The sequence below is a fragment of the Staurois parvus genome, unplaced genomic scaffold (genome assembly GCF_062004578.1).
Source record: "Staurois parvus isolate SC_StPar_1 unplaced genomic scaffold, SC_StPar_1.0 ptg000152l, whole genome shotgun sequence".
Lineage (NCBI taxonomy): Eukaryota > Metazoa > Chordata > Amphibia > Anura > Ranidae > Staurois > Staurois parvus.
In genome coordinates, this window is record NW_028317948.1 from 1,826,310 (window position 1) to 1,840,715 (window position 14,406).

The following is a 14,406-nucleotide window of genomic DNA, read 5'->3' on the forward strand; positions in this document are numbered from 1 at the left end:
TAGGGTAATACTCTCTAGACCCTATATTTTCTTCCTGAAGGGGGACACCCTGGTTGTTAAGAGGGCCCTGTCTCCCTGAATTAGGACCATTCTTTTTCTTTTTCTTTTGATTATGATTGTTATTTCTATTTCCATTTGTGCTAAGGTTCGGATCCTGAACCTGAGGCACAGAACCCTGCTCTGGGGGGAGTGCGTCTTTGATTTTCTGCCAATCGAAGACCACTTGATTAGAATAATCATTAAAATCCCTCAGGAACTTCTTCTTTTTCTTACTTTGTTGTTCCTTCTCTACTCCTTCTAGATGCAATTTTAATTTATCAGATTCGATTTTATATCTGTCATTATCTTTAAGGGATACTAATTTCTCCCTAATAAGATTAATCTCCCTATCCAGACGCGTTAGTTTCTTCCTCTTCCTGGTTACCAAGAATTTCAGAAGGTCCAATCCTGCGTTATTAAAGAATTGGTACCACTCTAATAAATTCGTTTTATCCTCCGTGTCTGGACCTACATCCCACCTCAAAGATCTCGGAACAATTTGTTCCTTTAAATATTTGTCCAAAAAAGAAATATCCCACAGGGTTTTGATCTCTGCTGTGGTAACATTTTTTAACTGGACGAATAATCCTTTTAGGTCCTCAGTCTCTTGATTCAAAGTATATATATCCTCTGAAATATCTATTCGGGATAGCCTAAAATCAAAAATATCCCCCATTTGCAGGAAGTGAACAAGAACACGTATAAATATATTGATGAATGTATACTCAAATCAGGCAATATCTCATATACAGAAAGAGACGCTCCAAGCTAAAGCGTGATAATTAACTGAAAATAAATTGTAAATATAGCGAGCGCTCAGAAAAACCAGCAGCTGGAACACTTCAAGGGATCACTGGACCTCATAACAGAAACATTATATATATATAGTGCAGCGCTGTGATGTGATTAAAATAAAAAATTTAAAAATTTATATAAAAATAGTTCATAAAGTCTTTGTCACAGTAATAACATCAAATATGTGCAGGCCTTCTCTTCATTAGGTGACTGGAATCAGATAGTAAAAATGCGCACTCACCGACCGCACATTTTAAATGCGCCTGTGTGTAATATTATCCAGAAGACCAGCCAGGCATGCAGCTCCAGAAACCACATGGATCCCCCTCTTAAGCGCTGACATCAACCTTGGGTGTAGCAATACCTCCAGATCCAGAGACCCTCTCGCCCCAAATGATAGGTAGACAGGGATCCCCCTTCTGGTTCCAGGTACCCCAAAAATGGAAGGTGTAGATCTGCAACCCTCCAACAGGAGAGTCAAGGAAAAAAAGGGGAACGCCAATAGTGTGGTAGGTTCAAAACTTTATTGGAGCAACACTCATAAAGCCAGGGTCACATGTACATACATACACTATTAGCCAATAAGCAGACAGGTAAGTATGAGAACAAAAAACTTGTATTAACCCGGCAGTAGTAAAGATCAGAGACCACTGGACCTCCTCGTGGTCTCAGTGGTCAGGAAGTCACACTTGCTAATGGCTCCTCCTGAGGCCTTTCGTGCTTAGTGGCTTAGTAACATACCGAAGGGCCAATTCACTCGGATAAGACGAAATTGCACGGATCTGGGGACGTATTGGTCTCAAGCGAATATCCTTAAAAATAGATTCCTTGAGAAAGGATATAAGGAACTCGAGCTTGATGAGTCTTTGGTGAAGGTTGCGGGCCTGGACAGGAAAGAGATGCTTTCACACAAACCACAAAGAAAAAATGAGAAAATATGTCCCTTTGTAACAACGTTTTCAGTGCAATATAAACAGGTAGGAAAACTTATAAAGAAGAACTGGGATATTTTGAAGATGGACCCTGTCCTTTCACAAATATTACCCAACAAGCCTGAGATTATGTTTAGGAGGGCCCCGGCTATGAGAAATCGTATTGCACCAAATGTTGTGAATCCCCCTGCGAAAACTTCTTTCTTCGGGGATTTAAAGGGATTTTACCCATGTAACAAATGTATTATATGCAGGTGCGGAAATACTCGTAAAAGGAAAATTGACGAGTTTGTCTCAACATCAACCGGGAAGTCTTATGGCATTAAGCAATGTATAACGTGTAATAGTAAATTTGTAGTCTACCTCCTCAGTTGTCCCTGTAACAAGCAGTATGTGGGGCGGACAACCAGGCGCCTGAGGGATCGTCTGCGGGAGCACGTAGCCAACATCAAAAAAGGCTATAAGGACCACTCGCTATCCAACCACTTTAGACTGTTTCATAATAGTGACCCCACCTCTTTAAAGTTTGTGGGTATAGAGATGGTGTCACCGCATTGGAGGGGACTTCATAAGACCAGGACAGTCTCGCAGGCTGAGACCCGTTGGGTCTATGAATTACGCACTCTTTACCCTCATGGACACAATGTGGAGGTGGATATCAACTGCTTTATTGCCAATAGCTAGGACATGGATATTTCTCCCATTATTTCAGGATATAGTGTAGTGCAGATTTTATTTGTGCAAGATTTTTAGATTTTTAGATTTTTTAGATAATTTTAAGGTTTATTGTTTATGGTCCTACCAATGTACCTTTGTACGCAGCACCTAGATGGGCCTCTCTAGTCAAGGATAACGTAGAGAGCTATAAATGGAGAAATGGGATATATTTTTCGTATAGGACCATTAGGTCTGTGTAATTAACACCCTTTTTTACATCAGCCCTTAGTATACAATCACAGGGTACCAGGATATTATGACCCATAATTTGGGTTTTTCTATTACGCTAATAGATTATGCCCCAATTCAGTAGAGGTGCACCTTTTTAAGATGTCTATATGCAATTTTGGGATTTTTAATGTATATTTCTCATGGTTTGGTATTTATTTTTATATTTTCATCTATGGGTAACCGATTATAGCCCCTATGCCATGGATATAATAATCATTATAAAGAGGGGTTCTGGCTTTTATAGCACCTTATTGGTGCATTCTCACTTATTTTGTATTCGAACAAGTGACTCAATGTTGGGTCTCTTTGTTTGTGGAGGGGTGGTATATGTATATCTCTGTAATAGGATTATCCATCCCTCTATCACCATCTATGGGGAACTAACATTTGAATATGTGCTTATCTCTCTATTTCTCTGGCAGCAGCTGTTAATCTGCATAGCTTGCTGTGTTATGATCCATGGCAATATGGCGGCGATCGGGCGGCGCATGCGCAGTTTGATACTGCACGGCCGCGATCCACGGCAAAATGGCGGCTATCCGCGCATGCGCAGTACTGCTTTTCGGACTCCGGACGATAGAGCGGGATTTTCGCGCATGCGCGAACCGCGTTTAAAAGGAAGTCTTGCTGTCACACTGCTAGTGGCGTCCATCCTCTGATGAAGTGCATTTAGCACGAAAGGCCTCAGGAGGAGCCATTAGCAAGTGTGACTTCCTGACCACTGAGACCACGAGGAGGTCCAGTGGTCTCTGATCTTTACTACTGCCGGGTTACTACAAGTTTTTTGTTCTCACACTTACCTGTCTGCTTATTGGCTAATAGTGTATGTATGTACATGTGACCCTGGCTTTATGAGTGTTGCTCCAATAAAGTTTTGAACCTACCACACTATTGGCGTTCCCCTTTTTTTCCTTGACTCTCCTGTTGGAGGGTTGCAGATCTACACCTTCCATTTTTGGGGTACCTGGAACCAGAAGGGGGATCCCTGTCTACCTATCATTTGGGGCGAGAGGGTCTCTGGATCTGGAGGTATTGCTACACCCAAGGTTGATGTCAGCGCTTAAGAGGGGGATCCATGTGGTTTCTGGAGCTGCATGCCTGGCTGGTCTTCTGGATAATATTACACACAGGCGCATTTAAAATGTGCGGTCGGTGAGTGCGCATTTTTACTATCTGATTCCAGTCACCTAATGAGGAGAAGGCCTGCACATATTTGATGTTATTACTGTGACAAAGACTTTATGAACTATTTTTATATCAATTTTTTAATTTTTAATTTTAATAATCACATCACAGCGCTGCACTATATATATATAATGTTTCTGTTATGAGGTCCAGTGATCCCTTGAAGTGTTCCAGCTGCTGGTTTTTCTGAGCGCTCGCTATATTTACAATTTAGAGCAGACAGAAGTGTTTGCTGTTGCAGAAGAGGCCTGGTACATTTGTTCTGCAATAAATCCTGGCTGCTTGCAGGATTTTTTGTTTGTTTGTTTCCACTTAAAAGTAGGTTGAGAAATAACAAATTTACTGGACAGATCACCCGGTAAAAATACAGGAAGAACAGCCAGACATGCCTTGATAAGAGATTGGAAAAGAAATCAATCGATCAATTCCGACTACTAATTTGATCGATATGCCATACACGGGAAAGTGGATTTTTGATCACTAGTTAAGATCCAATCGTAACAGACGATCATAAATTATTGATCGCATCTCTGTTTCCACCAGAGATCTAATGATCTGATCAATGGATTACAATCGTATTCATGAACAAAGTATCTCAGTGCTGCCAATCAATGAAAAACAAATCGATAACAATTTGCCCTGGCCAAATGACTCAGTTTGATCAAATCCTAGCTAAATGAAGTCTAAATCGATCGGACAGGAAGTTATGTCTGTTCGATCGTTTGCGGATCACATCATTTTTTTTTTTTAACCACACATCAATCAGATAATTAAAGTGATACTAAACCCAGGACCCTGCATTCACTATATCTGGTCTCCCACAGTACACACAACATGGAAATGCAATTATTTTAGTAAATATAAACTGCTAAATATCTTTTCTCATCAGCAGTTAGAGCAGTCTTGTGACTTCAGCAGAGCACTGGTTAAAGCCTGTAGGAGGAGTTTTCTTTCTGCTCTAGGAGGATGCAGAACCCCTGACCTCTGTGTGGACAGTGCTGATCACATGCAATCTCCCATGGGAGAAAAGAAAAAAAACCTCTTTAGCAATACACACTAAACTGAGCATGTGCATGCGACTACGGATTCAGTCTGTATCAGGTGGTCATTTCAACAAGAGGAGGGGCAGAGAAGTCAGGATCAAACAGCCGTTTTACACAATGCAGAGGATTAACCCCTTAGGTTCCATAGTGAGTATAACAAGCATGCTTTACTGCATATACAGACTGATTTTACTGTTGTGGGTTTAGTAACACTGTAAGACTCCATGCACACTAAGCATTTAGATAACGCTGGTAAAGTTAGCCGTGTAAAGTCACATTAAAAGCGTGCGGTTTTCATCTTTTTTTGCATTAGCATTTAGTGGCAGTTTGCTGCGTTTAGCTGCCTTTTTCTGCGTTTGCGGTTTTTAGCATTTTTTGGTAAAAAAAAAGTCCAAAAACACCGGTTTGCTGCGTTTTAACAGCTAAAAAACTCTTCTAGAAACCCACTAGTCCTGAGTTTTTTTTTTCAGCCAAAAAACGTTGATAACAGTCAATGTGTGCATGGACACATAAGATAACATGCTGGGGAATTTACTGGCTGTAGAAAAAAAATGTCAAAAGCCAAAAACAGCCGCTGGAAAAACGCCCAGTGTGCATGAGGACTTTAGCTGTAAAAACGCTCGAACGCTGAAAAACGCAGCAAAACATGGTAAATCACGGCAAACCAGTGTTTTTGGACTTTTTTTGGCTAAAAAAAAAATTTTGGGGGGGAAAAAAAAAAACTCTAAAGAACGCAAACACAAAAAAAACACGGCTAAACGCTAATCCAAAAACACTGAAAAACTCACATTTTTAACGTGACTTTACACAGCTAATGTTACCAGCGTTATTAAAAAGCTCAGTGTGTGTGCATGGAGCCTTAAATGAAGGGATTTTTTTTTTTTTTTTGCTATATAAATGAAAAAGTCCAAAAATGTTGAAAAAAAAAGTGTTTTTCTTGTAAAAAATAAATATTTCATCATAAATCTTGGCCAAAATGTATTCAGTTATCTTTTTAGTAAAAATTAGTTTATAATTAGTTTATAAACCAAAAATTATAATTTTTCCAAAAAAAGTTTTAATTTTTATATATTATTATTTATGGGGTTTTTTTTTAACATACTGTCACCCTAGCAGTACAGTGTCACCATAGTTGTGGGGGTGATGAAGACTTTTTTTTTTTACACTGATTGCTTTTACACCCATAAAGGCTGTAAAAGCAATCATTTCTCCTTCTCTCTGGCTGCATTCTTACAGCCATTGAGAAATACTGTGTGAGCTGTGATTGGTCACAGCATGTCACATGGTACAAGGCTGTTGTGAATAGCCTTGTACCTTGTGATATCTGTGATCATTCACAGATTTCACTAGTAGTAAGCAATGATGTCAGAAGTGACATCTTGCTTACTACGCTGCATGTGATCACTGATTGGCCAATCAGAGGTCCCGTATGATGATTGGTGTTCCGCTGTGTCCTCTGGGCACTGGATCGCAGTGCTGCAGGCTCCCAGGGACCGTGCACAAGCAGGGAGGACATTTATAAACAGCCACCACCCCCTGCACTGCTCCTGTATGGCTGTTTATATACATGCGCCGGATGAGAAGTGGTTAAACGTTTCTGCATTAGCGTTTAGCGGAGTTTTCCCGCATTTACCAGTGGTTTCCTGTATTTGTGAGTTTTTTTACAAAAAAAATAAAAAATTTTCTTTTATCAAAAAAAAGTCCAAAAATGCCAGTTTGTGACTTTTTACCACGTTTTGCCGTATTTTTCAGCGTTAGAGTGTTTTTACAGCTGAAAAACTCCTCCTCTAGAAACCCACTAGTTTCAGTGGTTTTTTTCAGTCAAAAGACATCCCAGCCACAAAAACATTGATTACAGTCTGTGTGCATGGACATAGGATAACATGCTGGGGAGTTTACTGGCTGTAGAAAAAAAATGTCAAACGCCAAAAACAGCCGCTGTAAAAACGTCCCGTGTGTGCGCCTATGTGAGGGAAGTCTGTGCGCGCCTATGGGAGGGATGTATATGCGCGCCTATGGGAGGGAAGTCTGTGCGCGCCTATGGGAGGGAAGTCTGTGCGCGCCTATGGGAGGGATGTCTGTGCGCGCCTATGGGAGGGAAGTCTGTGCGCGCCCATGGGAGGGGTGTATATGCGCGCCTATGGGAGGGAAGTATGTGCGCGCCTATGGGAGGGAAGCATGTGCGCCTATGGGAGGGAAGTATGTGCGCGCCTATGGGAGGGAAGTATGTGCGCGCCTATGGGAGGGAAGTATGTGCGCGCCTATGGGAGGGAAGTATGTGCGCGCCTATGGGAGGGAAGTATGTGCGTGCCTATGGGAGGGTAGTATGTGCGCACCTATGGGAGGGAAGTATGTGCGTGCCTATGGGAGGGTAGTATGTGCGCACCTATGGGAGGGAAGTATGTGCGCCTATGGGAGGGAAGTATGTGCGCACCTATGGGAGGGAAGTATGTGCGCGCCTATGGGAGGGAAGTATGTGCGCGCCTATGGGAGGGAAGTATGTGCGCGCCTATGGGAGGGAAGTATGTGTGTAGCAGGGTGACCATGTGTCATCCAGTCCGATCCCAGCTGTTGTAGAACAATATGAAAGTCTTCTCCCTCTCAACACCCCACTCACCCTCTGTACTTGGCTACTGGCACAATGGTCCTGATCGGCTGCACCACCCCTCCTCCGGTGCCGCTGGAGAAGTTGATCAGCGCCCTCTCCAGCAGAGGGATCAGAGTCGGGTAGTCCAGGTAGTTCTCCACTACGTCCGCCCCCAGGAACACCGGCTGCGCTGCCATGTCTACAGATCGCTGAGTTCTGCGACAGATCAGATCACACTGAGCCACAGACCCCGCCCGCCACCTTCACTACTGTACACAGCCACGCCCTTCTCATCATTGGACCAGACCTCTATTTCCAGACCCTCCTTCAGACCTTTCAGAAGTTTGGTAATCCCTCCCCCTTCTGAAACTTATGGAGGATCAGCGCGTGTAACATTTGTTAGTAAATACCGCATAGCTCTTCTACATGATTAGAGTTATATGTTGGATTTGTCTATGAATATTTTCCTAATAAAAATTTGGGACAAGATAAAAAAAAAGGATCAGCCTGCCCCGGTGGATGAGGGTTACCAGCTTCTTATGTCAGATCTGTACACTAGAGATCCAAACCCTGCCCACTTATTATTGTTATACAGGATTTATATAGCACCAGCAGTTTGCAGAGCACTTTACAATATAAAGGGAGATAGTACAGATATAATAAAACAACAAGAATGTTAGGAGGACCTTGCTCATAAGAGCTTACAATCTAATAGGATGGGGCAAACTTACTGCACTAAGTGAAAGACATCATTTTCTATTAGGTTTACTTTAATATATGGAGAGTGCAGCAGTAGAAGTGAGACTCTGTTGAAGAGCTAAGGTGGCATATCTCTCAATTGCCAAAATATCAGTTTTTGGTGGGAATATCCCTTTAAAGTTGTACTCTGGTTAAGCAACTAAATGCAAAACTATAATGTGTCTATGGAGACTTGAGATACTTGCAAAAGGATTTGTAATTCTGTTTAGTTAGGTTTGTGATTCAGGCACCCCTCAACCTTTAAAGCAGAGTTCCTCCCAAAAGTGGAAGCTCAGCTTGTTTTCCTCCCCCCCCCCTCCCCTCCACTGCCATATTTGGCACCTTTTTGGAGGGAGTGGGTACCTGGTTCTGACAGGTACCCGGTCCCACTTCAGGCTCAGTCATCTGCAAGTGCGGCCCCCCTCCTTCCTCCTGCAGTCTCCTGGGAACCTTCACAGGTCTCAGAAGACTGCTGGACCAATCAAGGGGCGCAGCGCGATTCGCGCATGCACAATGGGCACCCGGCTGTGAAAAGCCACAAGCTGTCACAGCCTGGTGCCCACAGTGGAGATGCTGGCGCCGTGGAAAGAAGAGAAGGGACGGCGCGGGTGAGAACATCGCTGGATCCTGGGACAGGTAAGTGTGTGTTTATTAAAAGTCAACAGCTACAGTGTTTGTAGCTGCTGACTGCTAATAACCACAAAAACATCCGGAACTCCGCTTTAATAAACTACCATGATCCCTCATTTCTGTCCTACTGTCAGCATGTTCACTGTTAGCACATGTGCACTGCAATGGAACCCAATGGGCTCCTATAGCAGGCTCTTCCTCTGTCAACCCAATTTTCTGGCATACAGTGGATTGGAGGGGGCTGACATCAAGGCAAATACAGGTAAAAATGTATTTATTTTTTTAAATAACAAACATGTCATACTTACCTGCTCTGTGCAATGGTTTTGCACAGAGCAGCCCTGATACTACTCTTCTGGGGCCCCCCGCCAGCTCCTGGCTCATCCACCTTGCCATGTGCCTCCATAGCAAGTGGCACTTGAGCATGCTCGCTCCTGAGCTGGCACTGTGTGTCCACTGATACACACAGTGCGATTCAGTCCTGTCCCTGCCATCTCCTCACTGGCTGTGATTGAGAGTAGCAGGAGGCAATGGCTCTTGCTGCTGCCACTATGTCCAATGAGGAGAGAGAGAGCCAAGGAAATTCTGCAGAAATTGGACAGAAAATTGTATAGTGTATGACCAGCCTTATCCTGTGTGAAAAATAAGGCTGGCCATACATTATACAATTTTCTTGAGATTTTTGGTTTAGATTTACCAAAAACAATATAATAGGAGGTCAAAACTAACAACACTTTCAATTGTATCCAGTTAGGCAGGCTCTTGTACTACATAGTTGAAGGTAAATCTAAAAGAAATTGGGCAGAAAATTGTATAGTGTGTGGCCAGCCAAAGTGTTGGAGTGGCAATAGGCTGTTTCAGGACAAGTAGTAGAGTTCCTGTGTTTGCAGTTAGATGCCCGATGTAGCAAGGCTTTATTTTCTGTTCTTGTTTTATTTTGCTGTTTTGATATCTGCACTTTGTGATCACAGACTTTGTATATAAATGACAATTTTGTTTCACCAAAATCATGCTGTCTTGCTGTGCCTCTTTCACCGTGCTCTGACTCATCCAGGGGTCAAACACAACCAGCTACTGAGCTAATTCCTCACACTCTTGACACCGGCCCTATGCATATATGTACCCTCTCGGCGGGTGGGCCTTAATGCCCAGTGGCCACATATATGCAGCCCTGTTAAAACAACTTACTGTGCTGAGAGCGCTCTCCCTGCATGCTCTCAGCATGGAAGCAGAGCGGGGACTGGTCAGCTCTCGATGCAGACTTGCAATCGGGAGCATTCTGATCATATGATCGCTGTAACAGTCAATCATAATGTAAACAAATGCTGAAATTAAATTCTAAAAAAAACTGTGCTGGGGTCCCCCCCAATCCCTACTATACCCTTTCGGGTCTGGTATGGCTTTTTAGGGTAACGCCACACCAACATTTAAAAACAAAAAACAAAAAGCAATGACGTGGGGTCTCCCTTCAAAATCCCACACCAAAATTAAAAAAAAAAAAACTGCTCCAGGTATCCCCCCAAAATAGATACCAGACTCTTCTCTAACCATGCAGCCAGGAGAGGGGGGGGGCGAGCGCCCCCACTCCCCTCCAGAACCATAACAAGGGGGCCTCAGATCCCAACCCTATGTGAATGAGTATGGGGTACATAATACCCCTAATCATTAACAAAAAAAAGTAGTGTAAATAAATACAAGAGACAGTTTTTTAAAAGTTCTGTCCTGTCTTTATTTACGCTACACTTTTTTTTTTTGTGAATGATTAGGGGTACTATGTACCCCATACTTATTCACATAGGGGGGACCTGGATCTGAGGACCACCTTGTTAAAGGAGGCTTCCAGATTTCAATAAGCCCATGCCCACAGACCCCCACAACCATCGCCCAGGGTTTTGGGGAGGAATTCCTTGTCCTATTCAACATAGGTTCAAAGCACCCCCCCTAAGCTAAGCTTGCCTGGCTGAGTGCTCAGGTAAGGGTCTGGTATGCTTTTTTCTGCTGGAAAATTGCTCTAAAAAATGCAAAGCAGAAGGGTATTCTGCTCCTAAATGCTGAGTTTATAAAATGCCTCTAGATTACAAAGTGTGCATGTACACATAGGATAACATTAGTTGCTTCTAGAGGCAGAATAAAAAAGGCTAAATGCTGCTGCTAGGAGCTTGTATGCATGGAGCCTCAGTTCTTATGTCCAGGACACACATAAGGTTTTTTTTTTTTATTACATTGTAACAAGTTTTCCCATTCAAATGTGCTACCAAGTATATATAACACTGGAATAGATACTTTGTTAAACACCCTACTGAATATCTCAGTGTGTGTATTATATTAAACCACTGTTGAATTTATACATTGTATGGCTAACACTTTCCTCTACAAATCCCTCATATCCCATTTGATTTTAACTCTTTTTACATATCCAATTTGATACACACACACACTTCTGGCTACTGTCACTGTGAGAATCAAGATAATATCCCAGGATTCCCAATTAAACAGGCTGAGGGGCTCCAGAGGGTTTACCTAATGCAGAGGAAACTGGCTTTTCAGTTTCCTCATTTGTTCGTAAAGTCCGTTTTGGGATCTGGAGCCTGTAGATTTCAAAGTGATCTGGGAGGGATGAAATCTCCAATCCTGGGTCCATGTTTTCTTAACCCAAAGCACAGTAATTGTACAGGTGTATGCAGGGCTTTAACCGCCTCCCGCACGCCATATAGTGTAATGACAAGCGTAAGGCGGTTCTCTCGTTCTGGGAGGACGTCACATGACATTGTCCCACTCTAACCACGCATGCACGGATCCAGGGGCGCGCAGCGCAGCGATCGGTGGTGCAATGTGTCCCTCGGACACAGCAGATCACCAATCGACGGAAAGAGCCGAAGATGTCAGCTCAGTCATGTGATCAGCTGTGTCCAATCACAGCTGATCACATGTAAATAGGGAAATGCCGGTTATCAGCATTTCTCTCCTCACGAGCTGTCACGCTGACAGCTCGAGAGGAGAGCCAGTAATCGGCATTCCTCAGAGGGGACATGTGCCCTGATCATCAGGGCACTGATGATCAGTGTGCCCTGCTAATCAGTGTGGCCCCAGAAGTGCCACCTGTCAGTGCCCATCAATGCCACTTGTCAGTGCCCATCAATGCCACCTGCTAGTGCCCATCAGTGCCTCATCAATGCCACATATCAGTGCCTACCAGTGCACATCAATGCTACATATCAGTGCCCATCTGAGCTGCCTTTCAGTGCCACCTATCAATGCCAGCCAGTCAGTGCCGCCTATCAGTGCCAGTCAGTGCCGCCTATCAGTGTGCATCAGTGCCACCTATCAATGCCCATCAGTGCTGCCTAACAGTGCCAGTCAGTGCCACCTAACAGTGCCAGTCAGTGCTGCCTATCAGTGTCAGTCAGTGCCGCCTATCAGTGCCACCTATCAGTGCCATATATGAGTGCTGCCTCTCAGTGCCCAACAGTGATGCCTGTCAATGCCCATCAGTGCCACCTACTAGTGCCTCCTCATCAGTGCCCATCAATGCCATCTATTGGTGCCCATCAGTGCAGCCTATTAGTGCCCAACACTGCAGCCTCATTGCGCACATCAGTGAAGGAGAAAAATCACTTATTTACAGAATTTTATAACAAAAACTAAGAAAAAAATGTGTTTTTTTTCAAAATTTTCAGTGGTTTTTGGTTTGTTTAGCAAAAGAATAAAAAACCCAGGGGTGATTAAATACCACCAAAAGAAAGCTCTATCTGTCTCAAAAAAATGATAAAAATGTCATATAGGTACAATGGTGCATGACTGCGCAATTGTCATTCAAAGTGTGACAGCGCTGAAAGCTGAAAACTGGCCTGGGCAGGAAGGGGGTATAAGTGCCCTGTAGGCTAGTGGTTATATAATAACCTGACTAAGGGTTCTGGGCTCCACCTCGGCAGACAGGAGGTCATTGCCCAGGAGTCAGGAGGGCTTCACCTAGGAGAGGTGGGAGCCAGAGCAGCAAGGGGCTGCTAGCTGTATACCTGAGAGAGCCAGGAGGCTGATGGTGGATACCTCTGTGTGGGAAACCTATATTGTATGGAACTTTCCTTTAACCACCTCCCACCCATATAGTAATATGAAGGATGCAAGGTGGTTCTCTCGTTCTGGGAGGACGTTATATGGACGTCATATGCGCGGTTTAGGGAGCGCGCAGCGTGGTGATCGGTGGTAGTGCCAGTCAGTGCCGCCTATTAGTGCCCATCAGTGCCACATATCAGTGCCTACCAGTGCACATCAATGCCACATATCAGTGCCCATCTGAGCTGCCTTTCAGTGTCACCCATCAGTGCCAGTCAGTGCCACATATCAGTGCTGCCAATCAGTGCCACCTATCAGTGCCAGTCAGTGCCGCAGATCAGTGCCAGTCAGTGTCGCCTATCAGTGCGCATCAGTGCCGCCTATCAGTGCCAGTCAGTGTCGCCTATCAGTGCCAAATATCAGTGCCATGTATCAGTGCTGCCTTTCAGTGCCCATCAGTGATGCCTGTCAATGCTCATCAGTGCCACCTACCAGTGCCTCCTTATCAGTGTCCATCAGTGCAGCCTATCAGTGCCCATCACTGCAGCCTCATTAGCGCATATCAGTGAAGGAGAAAAATCACTTATTTACAAAATTTTATAACAAAAACTAAGAAAAAACTTTTTTTTTCAAAATTTTCAGTGGTTTTGGTTTATTTAAGAAAAAATGAAAAACCCAGAGTTGATTAAATACCACCAAAATAAAGCTCTATCTGTCACAAAAAAATTATAAAAATTTCATATGGGTACAATGTTGTATGACCGCGCAATTGTCATTCAAAGTGTGACAGCGCTGAAAGCTGGAAATTGGCCTGGGCAGGAAGGGGGTATAAGTGCCCAGTAGGCTAGCGGGTAAATAAAATTGGGCTAAAAGGCCCTTAAAAAAGAAGAAAGAGAGTGGCTGTGTGCTGTAAAAGCTCTACCCTTGATGCTAGTTTTCACAAAAAAAAAAAAAAAAAATATATATATATATATATATATATATATATATACAGTTGCAAGAAAAAGTATGTGAACCCCTTGGGATTACGTGGAGTTTTGCATGAATTGGGCATAAAATGTGCTCTGAACATCATCTAAGTCACAACAATAGAAGAACACAGTCTGCTGAACATAATACTACACAAACATTAGATGTTGCCATGGTTTAACCTCCCTGGCGGTATGATTATTTCAGATTTTTGGTGCTGAAAGCGGTACCATTTTTTTGCATGGAAATATGTATTTTTTTTATTGTAGGCTGTAATTTTTAGGAAAAACTCACTGAAATCTGTCCGAACAAGAGTCTAGTAAACATCCCGGGTATGATAAAATTTGAAACACAAAATCATAAATTATAATTTAATAAATAATCATAAAAATAATATAAAAATAATAAAAAATTTAATTCAATAATATAATCAAACCAAAAACACTGAAATGTGAAATAGAGCGCCAAGTTCGCACATCGCTGAGCT

General features: G+C 43.1%; 1 protein-coding gene across 1 annotated transcript in view; it reads right to left on the bottom strand.

Moving 5' to 3' along the window:
- The window catches only part of CRYM (crystallin mu), a 96,505-nt gene extending 88,721 nt beyond the window's left edge, over positions 1 to 7,784 (bottom strand). Inside the window, exon 1 of the mRNA XM_089674789.1 lies at positions 7,560 to 7,784. Coding sequence (XP_089530915.1) covers positions 7,560 to 7,726 — 167 coding nt within the window. The 5' untranslated portion in view covers positions 7,727 to 7,784. The remainder of the gene's footprint in view (positions 1 to 7,559) is intronic.
- Positions 7,785 to 14,406: the final 6,622 nt, after the last annotated feature.